The 12257-nt window shown below is 29.1% G+C and overlaps 5 protein-coding genes across 5 annotated transcripts in view; 1 reads left to right on the forward strand and 4 right to left on the reverse strand.

The window, feature by feature from the left end:
- The window catches only part of LOC105617130 (NADH dehydrogenase [ubiquinone] complex I, assembly factor 7 homolog), a 9769-nt gene extending 7087 nt beyond the window's left edge, over positions 1 to 2682 (reverse strand). Inside the window, exon 1 of the mRNA XM_012198706.1 lies at positions 2660 to 2682. Coding sequence (XP_012054096.1) covers positions 2660 to 2682 — 23 coding nt within the window. The remainder of the gene's footprint in view (positions 1 to 2659) is intronic.
- LOC105617108 (RNA polymerase II subunit 5-mediating protein homolog) lies at positions 520 to 2370 on the forward strand. Its single transcript, XM_012198689.1, has 6 exons — positions 520 to 606; positions 717 to 966; positions 1044 to 1190; positions 1263 to 1410; positions 1485 to 2184; positions 2257 to 2370. Exons 1-6 carry the CDS (start codon positions 520 to 522, stop codon positions 2368 to 2370), a joined length of 1446 nt encoding a protein of 481 aa, XP_012054079.1.
- Positions 2683 to 2751: 69 nt separating the features above from the next.
- Positions 2752 to 3670, reverse strand: LOC105617141 (cytochrome c oxidase subunit 5B, mitochondrial-like). The gene is made up of 3 exons (XM_012198717.1): positions 3583 to 3670; positions 3323 to 3393; positions 2752 to 2958 (listed from the first exon to the last, which is right to left on the reverse strand). Exons 1-3 carry the CDS (start codon positions 3668 to 3670, stop codon positions 2752 to 2754), a joined length of 366 nt encoding a protein of 121 aa, XP_012054107.1.
- Positions 3671 to 5572: 1902 nt separating this feature from the next.
- Positions 5573 to 7333, reverse strand: LOC105617152 (peptide methionine sulfoxide reductase). The gene is made up of 4 exons (XM_012198724.1): positions 7023 to 7333; positions 6808 to 6928; positions 6412 to 6548; positions 5573 to 5810 (listed from the first exon to the last, which is right to left on the reverse strand). The coding sequence occupies exons 1-4, from the start codon at positions 7331 to 7333 to the stop codon at positions 5573 to 5575; spliced, it is 807 nt and encodes a 268-aa protein (XP_012054114.1).
- Positions 7334 to 9668: 2335 nt separating this feature from the next.
- LOC105618985 (protein phosphatase 1 regulatory subunit 16A) overlaps positions 9669 to 12257 on the reverse strand; it is a 9611-nt gene continuing 7022 nt past the window's right edge. Inside the window, 1 exon segment of the mRNA XM_012200518.1 lies at positions 9669 to 9734. Coding sequence (XP_012055908.1) covers positions 9669 to 9734 — 66 coding nt within the window.

Genomic DNA, 12257 nt, shown 5'->3' on the forward strand with positions numbered 1-12257 from the left:
AAGAATTTGGCTCGTAAACTGACATTTTCAATCGAGAATAACTTTATGATGCAGACACAAATCGACTAATGTTTCTATGGGGTTATGTTGACAGATGCCCAAGTTTATTGTATGACGTCTATGATCTATTTATTTCGACCACCACTTACCGCTAAAGCCATCTATAGGAAAACGGTGGAAACAAAGTTGTACACCTAATATAAAATAAGAAAATTATTATTTTTGTAAAAGAACAAATTTAAAAAATATTCTAATATCGAACATTCATTTAAAATTTTTTTTTCAATTTTGCTAGATTCATTTATTGGTCATAACATTCTGAAAGTTAAAGTTGTAACGGGATAGACCAATCACAGTTGAGACCAATCACCCTGAGAATAGGTTAGGTTAACAAAAATATAAAGCCGGTGACGATTTGAGTGTAGTAACGAGAAACAAGTTGTTCCTACATACAGATTTATATGAATAGATTCTATTCTGTATTTAATTTTTTTAATGAGATATACGTATAGATAAAGTATGGATAATAGTATAACTAACAATGCAACAATAGGACCTCAAGTAATACAAAGTTATCAACAGATACTTAACAATGTGCTCATACAGGTATAAATTTATTTTATTACTTCTCAATGAAATTTTATGCTTTATGCTAATTTCCTTATTCATATTACATTTGTTATATTAAAACAATTGTAAACCGACTTACATTACAGAAACTTGAACAAAATGAAAAACGAACCAAAGCAATAACAGATTATAAAAAGGGACACAAAAAAGTAATAGAGGGACTTGAAGCATACCCATTATCGCTTTCTGAGAATTGTATGGTGCCCATCGGCAAGCTGGCATTTATGAAAGGAAAATTAACTCACACTAATGAAATCTTGGTTTATTTGGGAGAGGGCTATTTTGTCAAGTATAGTGCATCACAAGCGATTGCATTATGCAATAGGAGAATAGCATGTATAAATATTATATATATCCTTGAAGAAAAACATTTTATTAGATATTACGACTGTTATATGTTTTTATGTTATCAGGGGCGGATGAAATGCTGAAGAGTTTAGAAACTGAAAGAAACTTGTATGAAATGAGACAATATATTCCATTGGAACATGATGTTTTTGGGAGGGACAGAAAAGATATAGTTGAACATTGGACCGAGGATAAGCTTGATGAGTGGAAAAGTATACAGAAAATTTGTCTTACATTTTTATTTACATTATGCTATACATTGAAATTAAAATGTTCTTTTGCAGTGCAACATAGACAACGTGAGAAGGAGTATCGTCAGAAACTAGCAAAGTTGAAGGAAAAAGAAAAGACTAACATTTGTACTGAAGAAGATCTTTTCAAGAGACTCGATGAATTGGAGGTGGAAGAAGAATTAGAAGATGAAATTTACAGGTTACTCAGTTTTACAATTAAAACTTATTTTTTATGAGAATCGTAATCTATTGCTTACTGTTTTACAATTGCAGACTGGAAATCGAACGAAAAGCATATTATGGTGATGACTTGAAAGATGGCGAAGTTTATGATGAATCAGAAGAGGATGAATCTGATTCTGATCAAATTACAACAGAGAAAATTCAAGAAGAATTAAAAAAACTGAAAGATATCCAAATGGGTAGAGCTACAAGTGACACGCTGAATAGCAATTCTGATACAGTTCAAGATAAAATCATTGATACAAGTGTTACAAAGAATGAACAGTCTCATTCTACAAATTTTTTCCAAGAGAAATTAAGGGAGGAGAATTGTTTACTTGAACATAAGAAAGTGTCTAAAGACACAAATACAAAGGAAAAAAGGAGAATATCATTTGCTGAGCCATGTGTCATAGAAGACGAAAGCAATACAAATGAAATATCAATATCTCAAGAAGTCTGTTCTGCTGTGAAGCAAAATGATACATTTAATGAAAGTTTTGAAGATGAAAATGATGCCATTAAGATTGAATTTTCACATTCATCCCATACTCCAGATATACTTGAATCAAATAATATGGAAATACAAAGTCCAGTAGATATTTATAAAATGTTTAATACTCCTAAATCGATTTTGAAAAGATCTCCAAATGATATGATTTTCAATGTTGAAGTTGTTCCTCCTTTAAACGAGAGCAATAATATAGATACAGAAGATGAAGATGAATATGTTAATTATGAATATCATTCTGTAGGTACAAATAATTTAATCATGCTATATTATCACGTAGATATTGTATATACTAATAAACATATTTTGTAGATGATCAAAGAGAGAGTCCAAGAACGTAAAACTTCATCTGTAAATGTTTCGACAGAGAAAGATGAAAAAAGAATTGTGAGTAGGTTCAAACTTGAACGAGCTAGAAGAAAGTGATGATTTGTAAATACAATAATATTGAAATTAAAAATCTATTTTCATAATATATAACCTTCCAAAATTACATTTATATTCCAATTATATGGATCATTTAAGAAACTATTTTGATTATCAATCTTGTAAAGATTACAATATAATCTACATGCTTCGAATTTCAATAAGTTCAAATGATATTAATAAGAACAAAATGCAAGATAATGTACATAATATTTACAATATATTTATTTCTGTAATTTCCATACAATAAGTGAGCCATTTTATATTTTTAATAGGATGGAGACAGGACATGGTAGTAAATGAAATAGACATAATTACTGTCTAATGTAACATTAATTCTATGTTGAAAGCAATCCACTATCTTGCACATCCTTAAGTATATTATACAGGTGCCTTCTCAACCAATTTGAACCAGTGGCCACATTCACAACGACGTGGAGGACCTTGATGCAACCACATCCAGTTTATATGTAATGAATCCTCATCACAGATGCAGCCCATTATGCGACTTTCAAATGCACTATATACTATATTAGGATCTTCCTTTGTGCTGACTGCTCGCCGCTTTATAGCCAGATTATATGGATCCTAAAAAGATACAAGTTAACATATATATTTTTAACAAGATATTGATATTCATCACAGTAATGTCTAAAAAATATTAAGATAAAATATACACAAATCTAAAAAATGATTATGAAAGAAACTTGTTCTCATTATAATAATTTCTTATCTTTGATATTTGAAAAGCCTTATCAAGAGCTTCATTTTTTCAAATTTCACATACAACATTTCATTAATGTGACATAATTATTATATATCGCTAATAATAATAATTATATCATTATATAATTATATGTCGTTAATATAATTATTATATCACTAGCATAGTAAAGCCATAGGAAAATGTCCACACAGGCGTGTTAGTCAAACTGAAAATGTCACAACTTACATCGATACCGGCTAAATAGGCGAGCATTTCTCTCTTCTCCAGACCTGTGGCATGATCAAGCGGATCAGCAACTGTCAAAAGAAGAAAAACAGAGATATATGTATAAATCGACCGAATTTTTTTTCTCTCTTTCTCTTCATACGCGCAATACGTCGGTCGTGGAAAATCAAAATCGATGGGCGAAAAATATTACGTAATGTAGATAATGTGAAAACGTGAAAAATCTATGTGGGACGGATTTGATTGGAAGCGATATTTACATTCTTTCTTTTGGGAGCACGCGAGGCTCCCAATAGAGATCCGCCGTCGACATGTTTGGAACACGGTACGAGCGCACAACCATGCCATTTTTCAGAATACAGAAGATATCACACTAGCCGTGTCTCGGTCCGAGACTGGGTTAAGTCGTCAGTCTTTCAGTCGCGGATCGAACGATGCGCAGATTGTCGTGCCAGGTTATTAAACAAACGCTAGTGAGGCGCTGCAGGCTGCAGTATACAGAATTGACAAATGATTAATTCAAATGAATGAACTTAGCCGATACATTGGATAATTATAGTTTTAAAATATTTAATTTAAATTATCTAAATAATTATTGAATTTTTTAAATTATAACTTTCTTATATGATTATAAAAAATTTATAACTTTTTAAACGATCATACAAAAACTTTGTTTAATTTCTGTTGATCATATAATGCAAAAATATATGTAATTAAAATTATCTTAAGGACTGTCGAATCTTATAATTACATTTCAAAAATTCATATAACAACATATAAAATAATAGGAATTTTGAAAAAATTAATTAAATCAGCTAAATTTATATAAATTAAAAGTTTGTAGATATCTTTGACTTTTTATAGATCGCTTGTATTATTAATTGAATTAAATCACATTTCTTTTTTTTAACTCGTTAAGAGCAAATTTACTTTTTTTTTGTGATTACACATTTTTTAATTTAAATTGGAAAAATGTTAAGAATATATGAAGATGCTAAAAAAATAGAAATTCGAATTGTAAAAGGCGTACAGACATATTTAAGTATAGACAGGAAGAACAGATTTTATTTACAAAAAATATTTTTATTTTATATATATATATATATATAATTGTACATATATAAAATATATATATTTTTAATGTTTACAGTGACATTAGTATAGAAATTTTATTTTAGGACCTCTTTCATTAATATTAATCGATAATTGACTTAATCATCATGATTGAACGTGAGAACTAAACACAGTTTGTCTCAAAAAAAAGAGGAAAGAGATGTTTTGAAACATTAAACTGCTATTAGCATTTCTGCTAGTTGATCATCGATTAATTAATCGAAGTTGGTGAAAGAGTCTTTATATATAGTCTTATATAGTCTTATTATTATTTTTTTTCATATAAGATCTACTAGAATTTGAAATTCACGCGAGAAAGGCACAAGTGCTCGACATGTGTTGGTAACGCTGTCTCTGATATGAATTGTGTTCCAAAATTTATTACCAGTACTGAAAATCTAAAGTTTATATTACGTGGATCATAGATTTTTTTCAGTACTGGCAGTAAATTTTGGAACATAACTTGAAACTCTTTTCCGTGAAAAGAAGAGATAAATTGAGGTTCATTCATCTGTTATAACATTATATATTTTTATTATAAAACTTTGAATTTTTTAATAACGCACAGCCGTTAATTGCCTTTGAACGCGTTCTTTCAGAATAAATGAAAGTATATTTCAGTCTACCTATAATTTAACTTTAACTAGATAGTTTAATTTTCAATATATTTTTGATAAATCATATATTTTTAAAGCTACTATATGTACTGTTGTTCTTCTTGGCTAATAAAAACACGATATCTCTTTGAGAAAACATTAATTAAAGAATTATTTTGTCTATTTGATATTATAAAATTTATATAATTCGGAAATTATCAATGATTCGACATTTAATTGTTAAGAAAAGATGAGTTCCACCCAGTAATTATGCTATTAAAATTAAAATCGAGCCTGTAGGCGGACATTAAATACAATCATGATATTAAATATTTATGAACAACTAAAAAGTATGTACATAAATATTTAAGGCATTTGTGCATTGATATCCAGTGTACATGATATATATAGTATGTACATATAATATATATAATGTGTATCGAGCTGTGTATGTTCTTCTTACGAAGAATTTGAGAATGTCCAACCTATATTTGTTAGTGTAAAAAATATTATTTGCATTTTTCCCATTGTACTAGATTTGCTAGCAGTACAAGCCACTGCCTTGATTCTCAATAATAAATTTCGTTAAATATTGTACCGACTTCTCATTTAATCCTAAATTCGGTAACTCTCTTTCAAATTGTTCCAAGGTACCAGCTCCTGCGATGTAGCCGTTCAACTTGGCTGCTAGTGGAGACTCACACAAAATTTCTCGTGTGTTGAAGCCCAATGTTTCAATTAGCCATGGATGATTCTGCAGTCGATATTTCTGATGGTAACTAGAAAGATAAGGTAAGTTTTAATTAAATTGGATATGTCTCATCTTTTATTATTCTTATTTTTTCTATATTATTTACATATTTTATTATATACTATTTATCTGTTAAAATATGCAACTGAATTTATTGTGTCTATCTAATGAAATCCAATAAAAATATTTTTTAAATATTTACTATATCAGAAATATATTTAAAATTGTAAAATTATAATTATTTTGAATTTATTGTTAGCAAATTATCTATTTTATAACTTAATATCACTATTATAACATTATTGTCATATTATTGTATAATTATATCATATCATATAACAATTATATAAACATGCATTTTATCAGCAGTCTAAATTAGTTGATATAAATGTTGGCAGAATACTTCACTCTCTAAAACTTTTAGAATGAATCTCATTCTGAAGAATGAAATCTTACTATTAAAGATTGAAAATTGAGCTATTCTTTTTCAAGACTGACTCAATTTTTTCACTCTTTAGAGATTCTACTCCAAAAAATTTAGAGAGCAAGTAATGTTGAGTGAGAGTACAAAAGAATTAAATTATTGAATAAAAGCAACAATATATATGGGTACAAATAAAATTACTTACTCTTCGGCTGGATAAAATTTTGAAAACTTCTGAATTTCTGTGACAAAGACTTCTCCACGCTTCCGTTGTTCCTGCTCGCGAGATTTTTCAGCTTGTAATTTTTGTTCTTCATCGTGATATAAGATCAGTGACATGTACTGCAAATTAAGTTAATATTTAGCATTTAGTTTGTATGCAAATAACATGTGAATGATGTTTTAATTATTTACCATACTAAAATAGAGTGATTTAAGAATTATAGATAAATTTAGTTTGTGCCAAATCAAGACTTTGTCCTGTAAAGGATGCACTATCTTGACACTTCAAAATTTAAAACTATGTATTTATAATTCTTAAATCATTCTATTTTTTTTACTGTATACAGTCAAACATAATTAAAGTTTATTAGCAACATACCTGTCTTTTAATCTTCTTTGTTAGACTATATTCATGATTGTTCCAAAACAAGCTTAGTAGATGTGTGTAAGATACTAGTTCTGGATCATATTCGATATTGATGACCTCAGTATGGTCTCCCCTACAAAGTAGAAGTAAAGAATGTTAGAAATGATTTTGTGAACCTTTCAAATTACATTATTATGATGATTGGATGATAGCAATGGGATATTAACATGTTCTTGTATGCCGGAGACTCCTTGATCCCACCAGCGTAACCGACACAAGTTCTGATGACACCAGGCAGTACTCCAAAGAGAGAATCCCCCGCCCAGAAGCAGCCCATACCGAAAGTGGCAAGCTTGCCTTTGATCTCCTCCCGTTGTTCCGGCATTCTGCTGAACGGACAAATATTGTTACGTTCAAAGATGCTCGGGCACGTGAAGTGTGTGCCACATTGATACGATGAAATGGAGCAATTGTCCGCGAAAACAGTCCGGACTAAACATGGTAGCATAACGGTGATCATGTGGTGTGATCGCAACATCTTTGACGATTTCGGTTTCGTCTGATACGCCGCCTACTTTCATGGACTCGACGCCACGCTCTGTAATGCTTCCACAGTGGCATGCGTTAAACCGGTATCGCGGACGATATCGGGTCGGAACAGAGACGAGCTCGCGCTAGAGTCGCCAAGAGGTGGCGGACGAGTGCGAGAGAGGGGGACGCGCACGTGCTGAATGTCTACGGTTGCGCGAAAACGTCAGGGAGACGATTTATCGTGTCGAGTGCACGTGCGAAGAATGAAGGTCAGAGAAGACCAATTTTCCTATGTGTCGACTGATTAAATTAATTGATTGATTCGCGGATCAAATAGCGAGTATCAATAATAATGTGAATCATAAGTTCTCTGATGTCATGACCTCGATGTTTGATACGTAGGCCGTGACGAATTTTTTTTCAATATTATCACTCGTCTAAATTCCATCTAATTTTTAAAGTCAATTTTAGCAATTTAAGATTAAGCCATTAATTAAACTTAAATAGCTTATTATCGAATATATTATTGTACTTAATTTGTAAGAATATTTTTGTAAAAGTATTAATTTTCAAAGCAAAAATTAATATCTTTTGAATGAATAGATTCATATGTATTGTATAAAATAATACATTAATATTATACTGCTCTGATTTCAATTGTTATATAAATTTAATCATTATTTTGGAATTCTTAGAAATAGAATTCTTAGAAATTCTTTGCAAATGATATTTCCGAAAGATTAATATTTCTACAACTAATGATGTGTCAGTATTATATTATCATATTATGTAATTTTTTTGCCATATAATTGCTATTCAACGATAATATAACGGTATCAATATTGTCATCAATATTGTTATCATTAAGACTTCACAATAGAGTTAAAGAAGTTAATTTAAAGATCTTGCAATTAATAAAATTTTTGGTATAAATTATGAATTATTTTGTCAATTTTTCTCGTGTTATATTTATGAGATGTTTAAGTTGACAGCAAAAATTTAATGTGAATTTAAAAATTACATGGAACAAGAGAGACGATTTTTCTTCAATAATTGTTTATCTTTACTTAGGGTGACCATACTCTTTTTTCCGAACGTGTACTCTTTATTTATATCAGGCGTCCGGTGATGTCCGGATGGATTTTCAATGTGTATTCTTTTGTATTTTTAGAACTTGGGAGCGAATGAGAAGTTATTTTGAAAGTTATTAAATCACTGTGATAACTGTTACACATTAAATATATTAATACATAGTACAGGATAAATATATAATAAGACATTAAAATCATTAAACAATAAGTATCCAGCATAAAATCGCCATATGATTTACATAAGATGCTAATTAGACATTAAGTTTATTCGCATTGCTTGTACATTTTGCACTCAGCATCTTCGCTTTTTCTTTTATCTATCTCATTTTAAGTTTAGAAATTTTTTACATAAAGTTGTTTTGTTCGTCTAATGAATTTAATAAACTGTCTAAATGAATTTAAAAGAAATTTAAAAGGAATATAAAATAATACAGGTCTCAAATTAAACGATGTCTATTTCTATTTTATTTTTCGTTTCCTTTATTTTTTTTAATATTCGTCTTCGTGAAAAAATAATAGTGTACTACTTTTGTACTACTTTTCCATCGGATGTCCTACGTCACGCATTGCATCTGATCATCTACCTTTATTTAAATTGTTTGTATCCGAGTTCTGATATTGTGAGCACATGTTACAACATATATAGTAATGGATATTATTAACTATTTATTCTTTTAAAGCTTATTACTTAAGATTCTTTCAAATTTGATTTCAGATAGTATCTTGAGATTCCAATTAGTAAAATCATCATACTTAAGATCGGACACAATGCTCTTCTTTGATCTTCAAATTCTTCGCAAAGGACTTATTGACGAAGCTCGAGAAAATTTGAAATCACAATTAAGATTCTAAAATCTCAAAATGATTCAGAATTCCTTGTTTATGATTTACACGTATTATTCAGAATTTATGATCCCGACACGTCCCTATCTTTCTTCACTTAATTGAGGTTTTATCGACATGAAAGAGGAGGATTTGCGCTCCGGCGCAAGTCTGAAGTATCGAGAAAATATTATTTCCTATTCGCAGAAGATTCGTGGAAATATATAATGAAAAATACATAATTATTTCATATAAATTGATAAAATTTTATACAATTAAAACAAGTTTAATTTGAATGTCATTTCAAAAATCCCCACTTTAAAACATTCGAACGCAAATTGTTTGAACCAATTGTTTACATTTTATGAAAATCAGAAATATTTGAATGAAAATAAGAATAGAGCAGAATTTTGTTTTTAGAATTTCGTTTTACCTTAATAGTAAACTCGAATGCTCGTGATCGATCTGCTCAGGTAATGGTCTATCGGACAGTTGCTGTCAATCGCAGGTTTATACACGTTGATGTTTCTTTCTAGAACGAATAGTAAATCCTTCGAGTAACTAATAACGGAGTAAAACCGACTATCGTGTCTACAGACGGCATTCGGTTTTTATTCGAGTATGTATGTCTCTCCCCGCCACATCTCTCATCTTCTCATGCTCCCACTTCGTAAACGCTAAGACAACTGTACGATTCGATCGTGCGTCTCAATAGACCTGAATAGACTCATATTCCTCTCATTGTATGCCGGAACAAAGGATTGACAAAAAAGAATGTATAATATCACATTTTTGAATAACATCAAAAGCTTGTCAACTTATTAGAAACTATAAATACACTATAGGCCTGTTCTTTTTATTTGAACTTTTGCACCAATTCATCTTTCTTCTTCTTTTTTTCCTTCTAAAAAGAAAAGGAAGAAAAATGAACTGATGCAAAAGTTCAATCAAAAAGAAGAACTTATAATTCGGCCTTATAACTCGAACTAAAGACTGATTACAAAATGTATTATGTTACTTTACATATGAATAATATTCAAATTTTTAAGACTTTTCTAAACGTTATTATAATTTATATGTTGTTTATTATTCTGGAGCTTGTAACCGGCGATTTATTTAATTTTATTAGTATGTTACGAAATATATATACTTCAAGGTTATTCTAAAATGAATTTTAGAAAGAAGATATGGAAAGAAGTCATATCTTGCGAAGCTTATTACCAATATCAAATATCTTGATATTATATAGATAAGTTTTTAAAAGAAAGATAATCAGTTATGAATTTTTCTAGTCTTATTTGACAATATAAAAATAATAACTGAAACATATTCAAATTTTATTAATATCCTGACAGATTAAAATTAAAATCATAAATTCAGAATTTTTTTTCATCACGGAATTTATTCGTTAAATTAATATAAATTATAAAATACTTGTATAAATAATACAAAAACTAAATAATTTATAATAAATAAAAAATTATGGGATAAAAATTTTATTGTGCTAGATAAAGGTATAAAATGGTATTTGATGAATCTGTGACTGTGGAAGCACATTCTTTCAACATAAAAAAATAAGTTTGTAATCCTTATTATATATTATTTACTTAATTTAAATTATTTAAATCGTTTTCTCTATTCAATAAAAAAAGAAGTTGTAGTCACAGTTTGATGTAAATTTGTCATGTTCGAATTAGAATACGATTATCCATTGATGCTATGACCCCGTAACTGTTGCATATTGCATTTGATCGAGGACGGCAGATTGTGATTTCTCACTGATTTCTAAGAAATATTCTGTGTTCTCTTTCGATTCTTCATATGTTATTATTTAAAAAAATAAAATTTTTATAAAAGTGAACAAAAAAAACTTAATATATATTTTTAGACAATTAAAAAATTTGAATCGCGATTATCATATTTCGTCAAATATTAAGAAAAAAACAGAATAGATAATCATTTGAAAGATTTGACTTGACATCAAATACTTCAGATGATATATGAAGTACAAGTGCACACATATGACGGATTGATAAATTATGTATTTAATTAAGTGTGATTATTTGAACGATAAAGATTCGAGAAATTATTAATACAAATATGTATTAGATTATATGTCTTTTATCGCGCTGTGTAGTGCTCCTAACAGAGAGAATAGATTGTATAGTTTTCTATTTAAATAACATGAATTCTGATACGATAAGATTATTTGGTATCAAATATCGAATTAGAGAAACAATTAGTTGTATTTATTAAATACAAATAATATATGAAATTTTTATAAAGAAAATATATTTAATTAAAAAATTCGCAATGCAAGTAATAATATTGCTAGTCATTGCCATTACTCGTATTGCGAAAGATTCAAGTAATGGCAATGACTGGCAATATTAAAGATTCGGGGAGACGCTATTAGCACTATTAGTGTCACTTTATCTTTGTTTTATGTCTAATAAACAATAAAGACAGAATGACAGAATAGTGCTAACAATGTCTTTTTGAACGCACCATAAGATATCGTACCATATGAAATTATCAGAAAATATTTAGATTGTGAGCAGTATATTTTTCATTTGTGAGCAGTATATTTTTAAGAGGCAAAATATATGAATGATTTAAATTTAATATAACACGCTGAGGAATAAATTTATTACATAAAAGACACAAATAATATCAAATAAATTTTAAGCATTTAATATTAATAAATTCAGCAATAAAATTTAAGCATTTAATATCATATCTTTATTTATTGTCAATTGGCTCTAATAAGGCTCAATAAAACATAATGGTTGCATCAGAAAAGACAAGCGATGCACAATTGATTAAATCAGTTCTCAATTGACAGTCGACTGATGTAAATCTTTCTCTTATGGCCGCTAAGCTATCGTAGATGTTGGTGTCACTATCACTGTCATTATCAGTCACTGGAGTTCCTGACCCGTTATATCTTAACCCAAATGGAATTCTATATTGATAATAATAAAATGAATCATGGAAGTATGGCTAGTAGACCAAATC

Source organism: Atta cephalotes (genome assembly GCF_000143395.1).
Source record: "Atta cephalotes unplaced genomic scaffold scaffold00001, whole genome shotgun sequence".
NCBI classification, from domain to species: domain Eukaryota; kingdom Metazoa; phylum Arthropoda; class Insecta; order Hymenoptera; family Formicidae; genus Atta; species Atta cephalotes.

Bases quoted from the DNA above. Each gene is read 5' to 3' on its own strand.
- LOC105617108 (XM_012198689.1), top strand. From the start codon at position 520: ATGGATAATAGTATAACTAACAATGCAACAATAGGACCTCAAGTAATA. The intron at 1,411-1,484 runs GTTACTCAGTTT...TTACAATTGCAG, and splicing joins TTAGAAGATGAAATTTACAG to ACTGGAAATCGAACGAAAAG. The intron at 2,185-2,256 runs GTAGGTACAAAT...CATATTTTGTAG, and splicing joins TTAATTATGAATATCATTCT to ATGATCAAAGAGAGAGTCCA.
- LOC105617141 (XM_012198717.1), bottom strand. From the start codon at position 3,670: ATGGCATGGTTGTGCGCTCGTACCGTGTTCCAAACATGTCGACGGCGG. The intron at 3,394-3,582 runs GTAAATATCGCT...TTCTTTTGACAG, and splicing joins GTGCTCCCAAAAGAAAGAAT to TTGCTGATCCGCTTGATCAT. The intron at 2,959-3,322 runs GTAAGTTGTGAC...GTATCTTTTTAG, and splicing joins CCTATTTAGCCGGTATCGAT to GATCCATATAATCTGGCTAT.
- LOC105617152 (XM_012198724.1), bottom strand. From the start codon at position 7,333: ATGTTGCGATCACACCACATGATCACCGTTATGCTACCATGTTTAGTC. The intron at 6,549-6,807 runs GTATGTTGCTAA...CTTAATTTGCAG, and splicing joins CAAAGAAGATTAAAAGACAG to TACATGTCACTGATCTTATA. The intron at 5,811-6,411 runs GTAAGTAATTTT...TTATCTTTCTAG, and splicing joins AAATTTTATCCAGCCGAAGA to TTACCATCAGAAATATCGAC.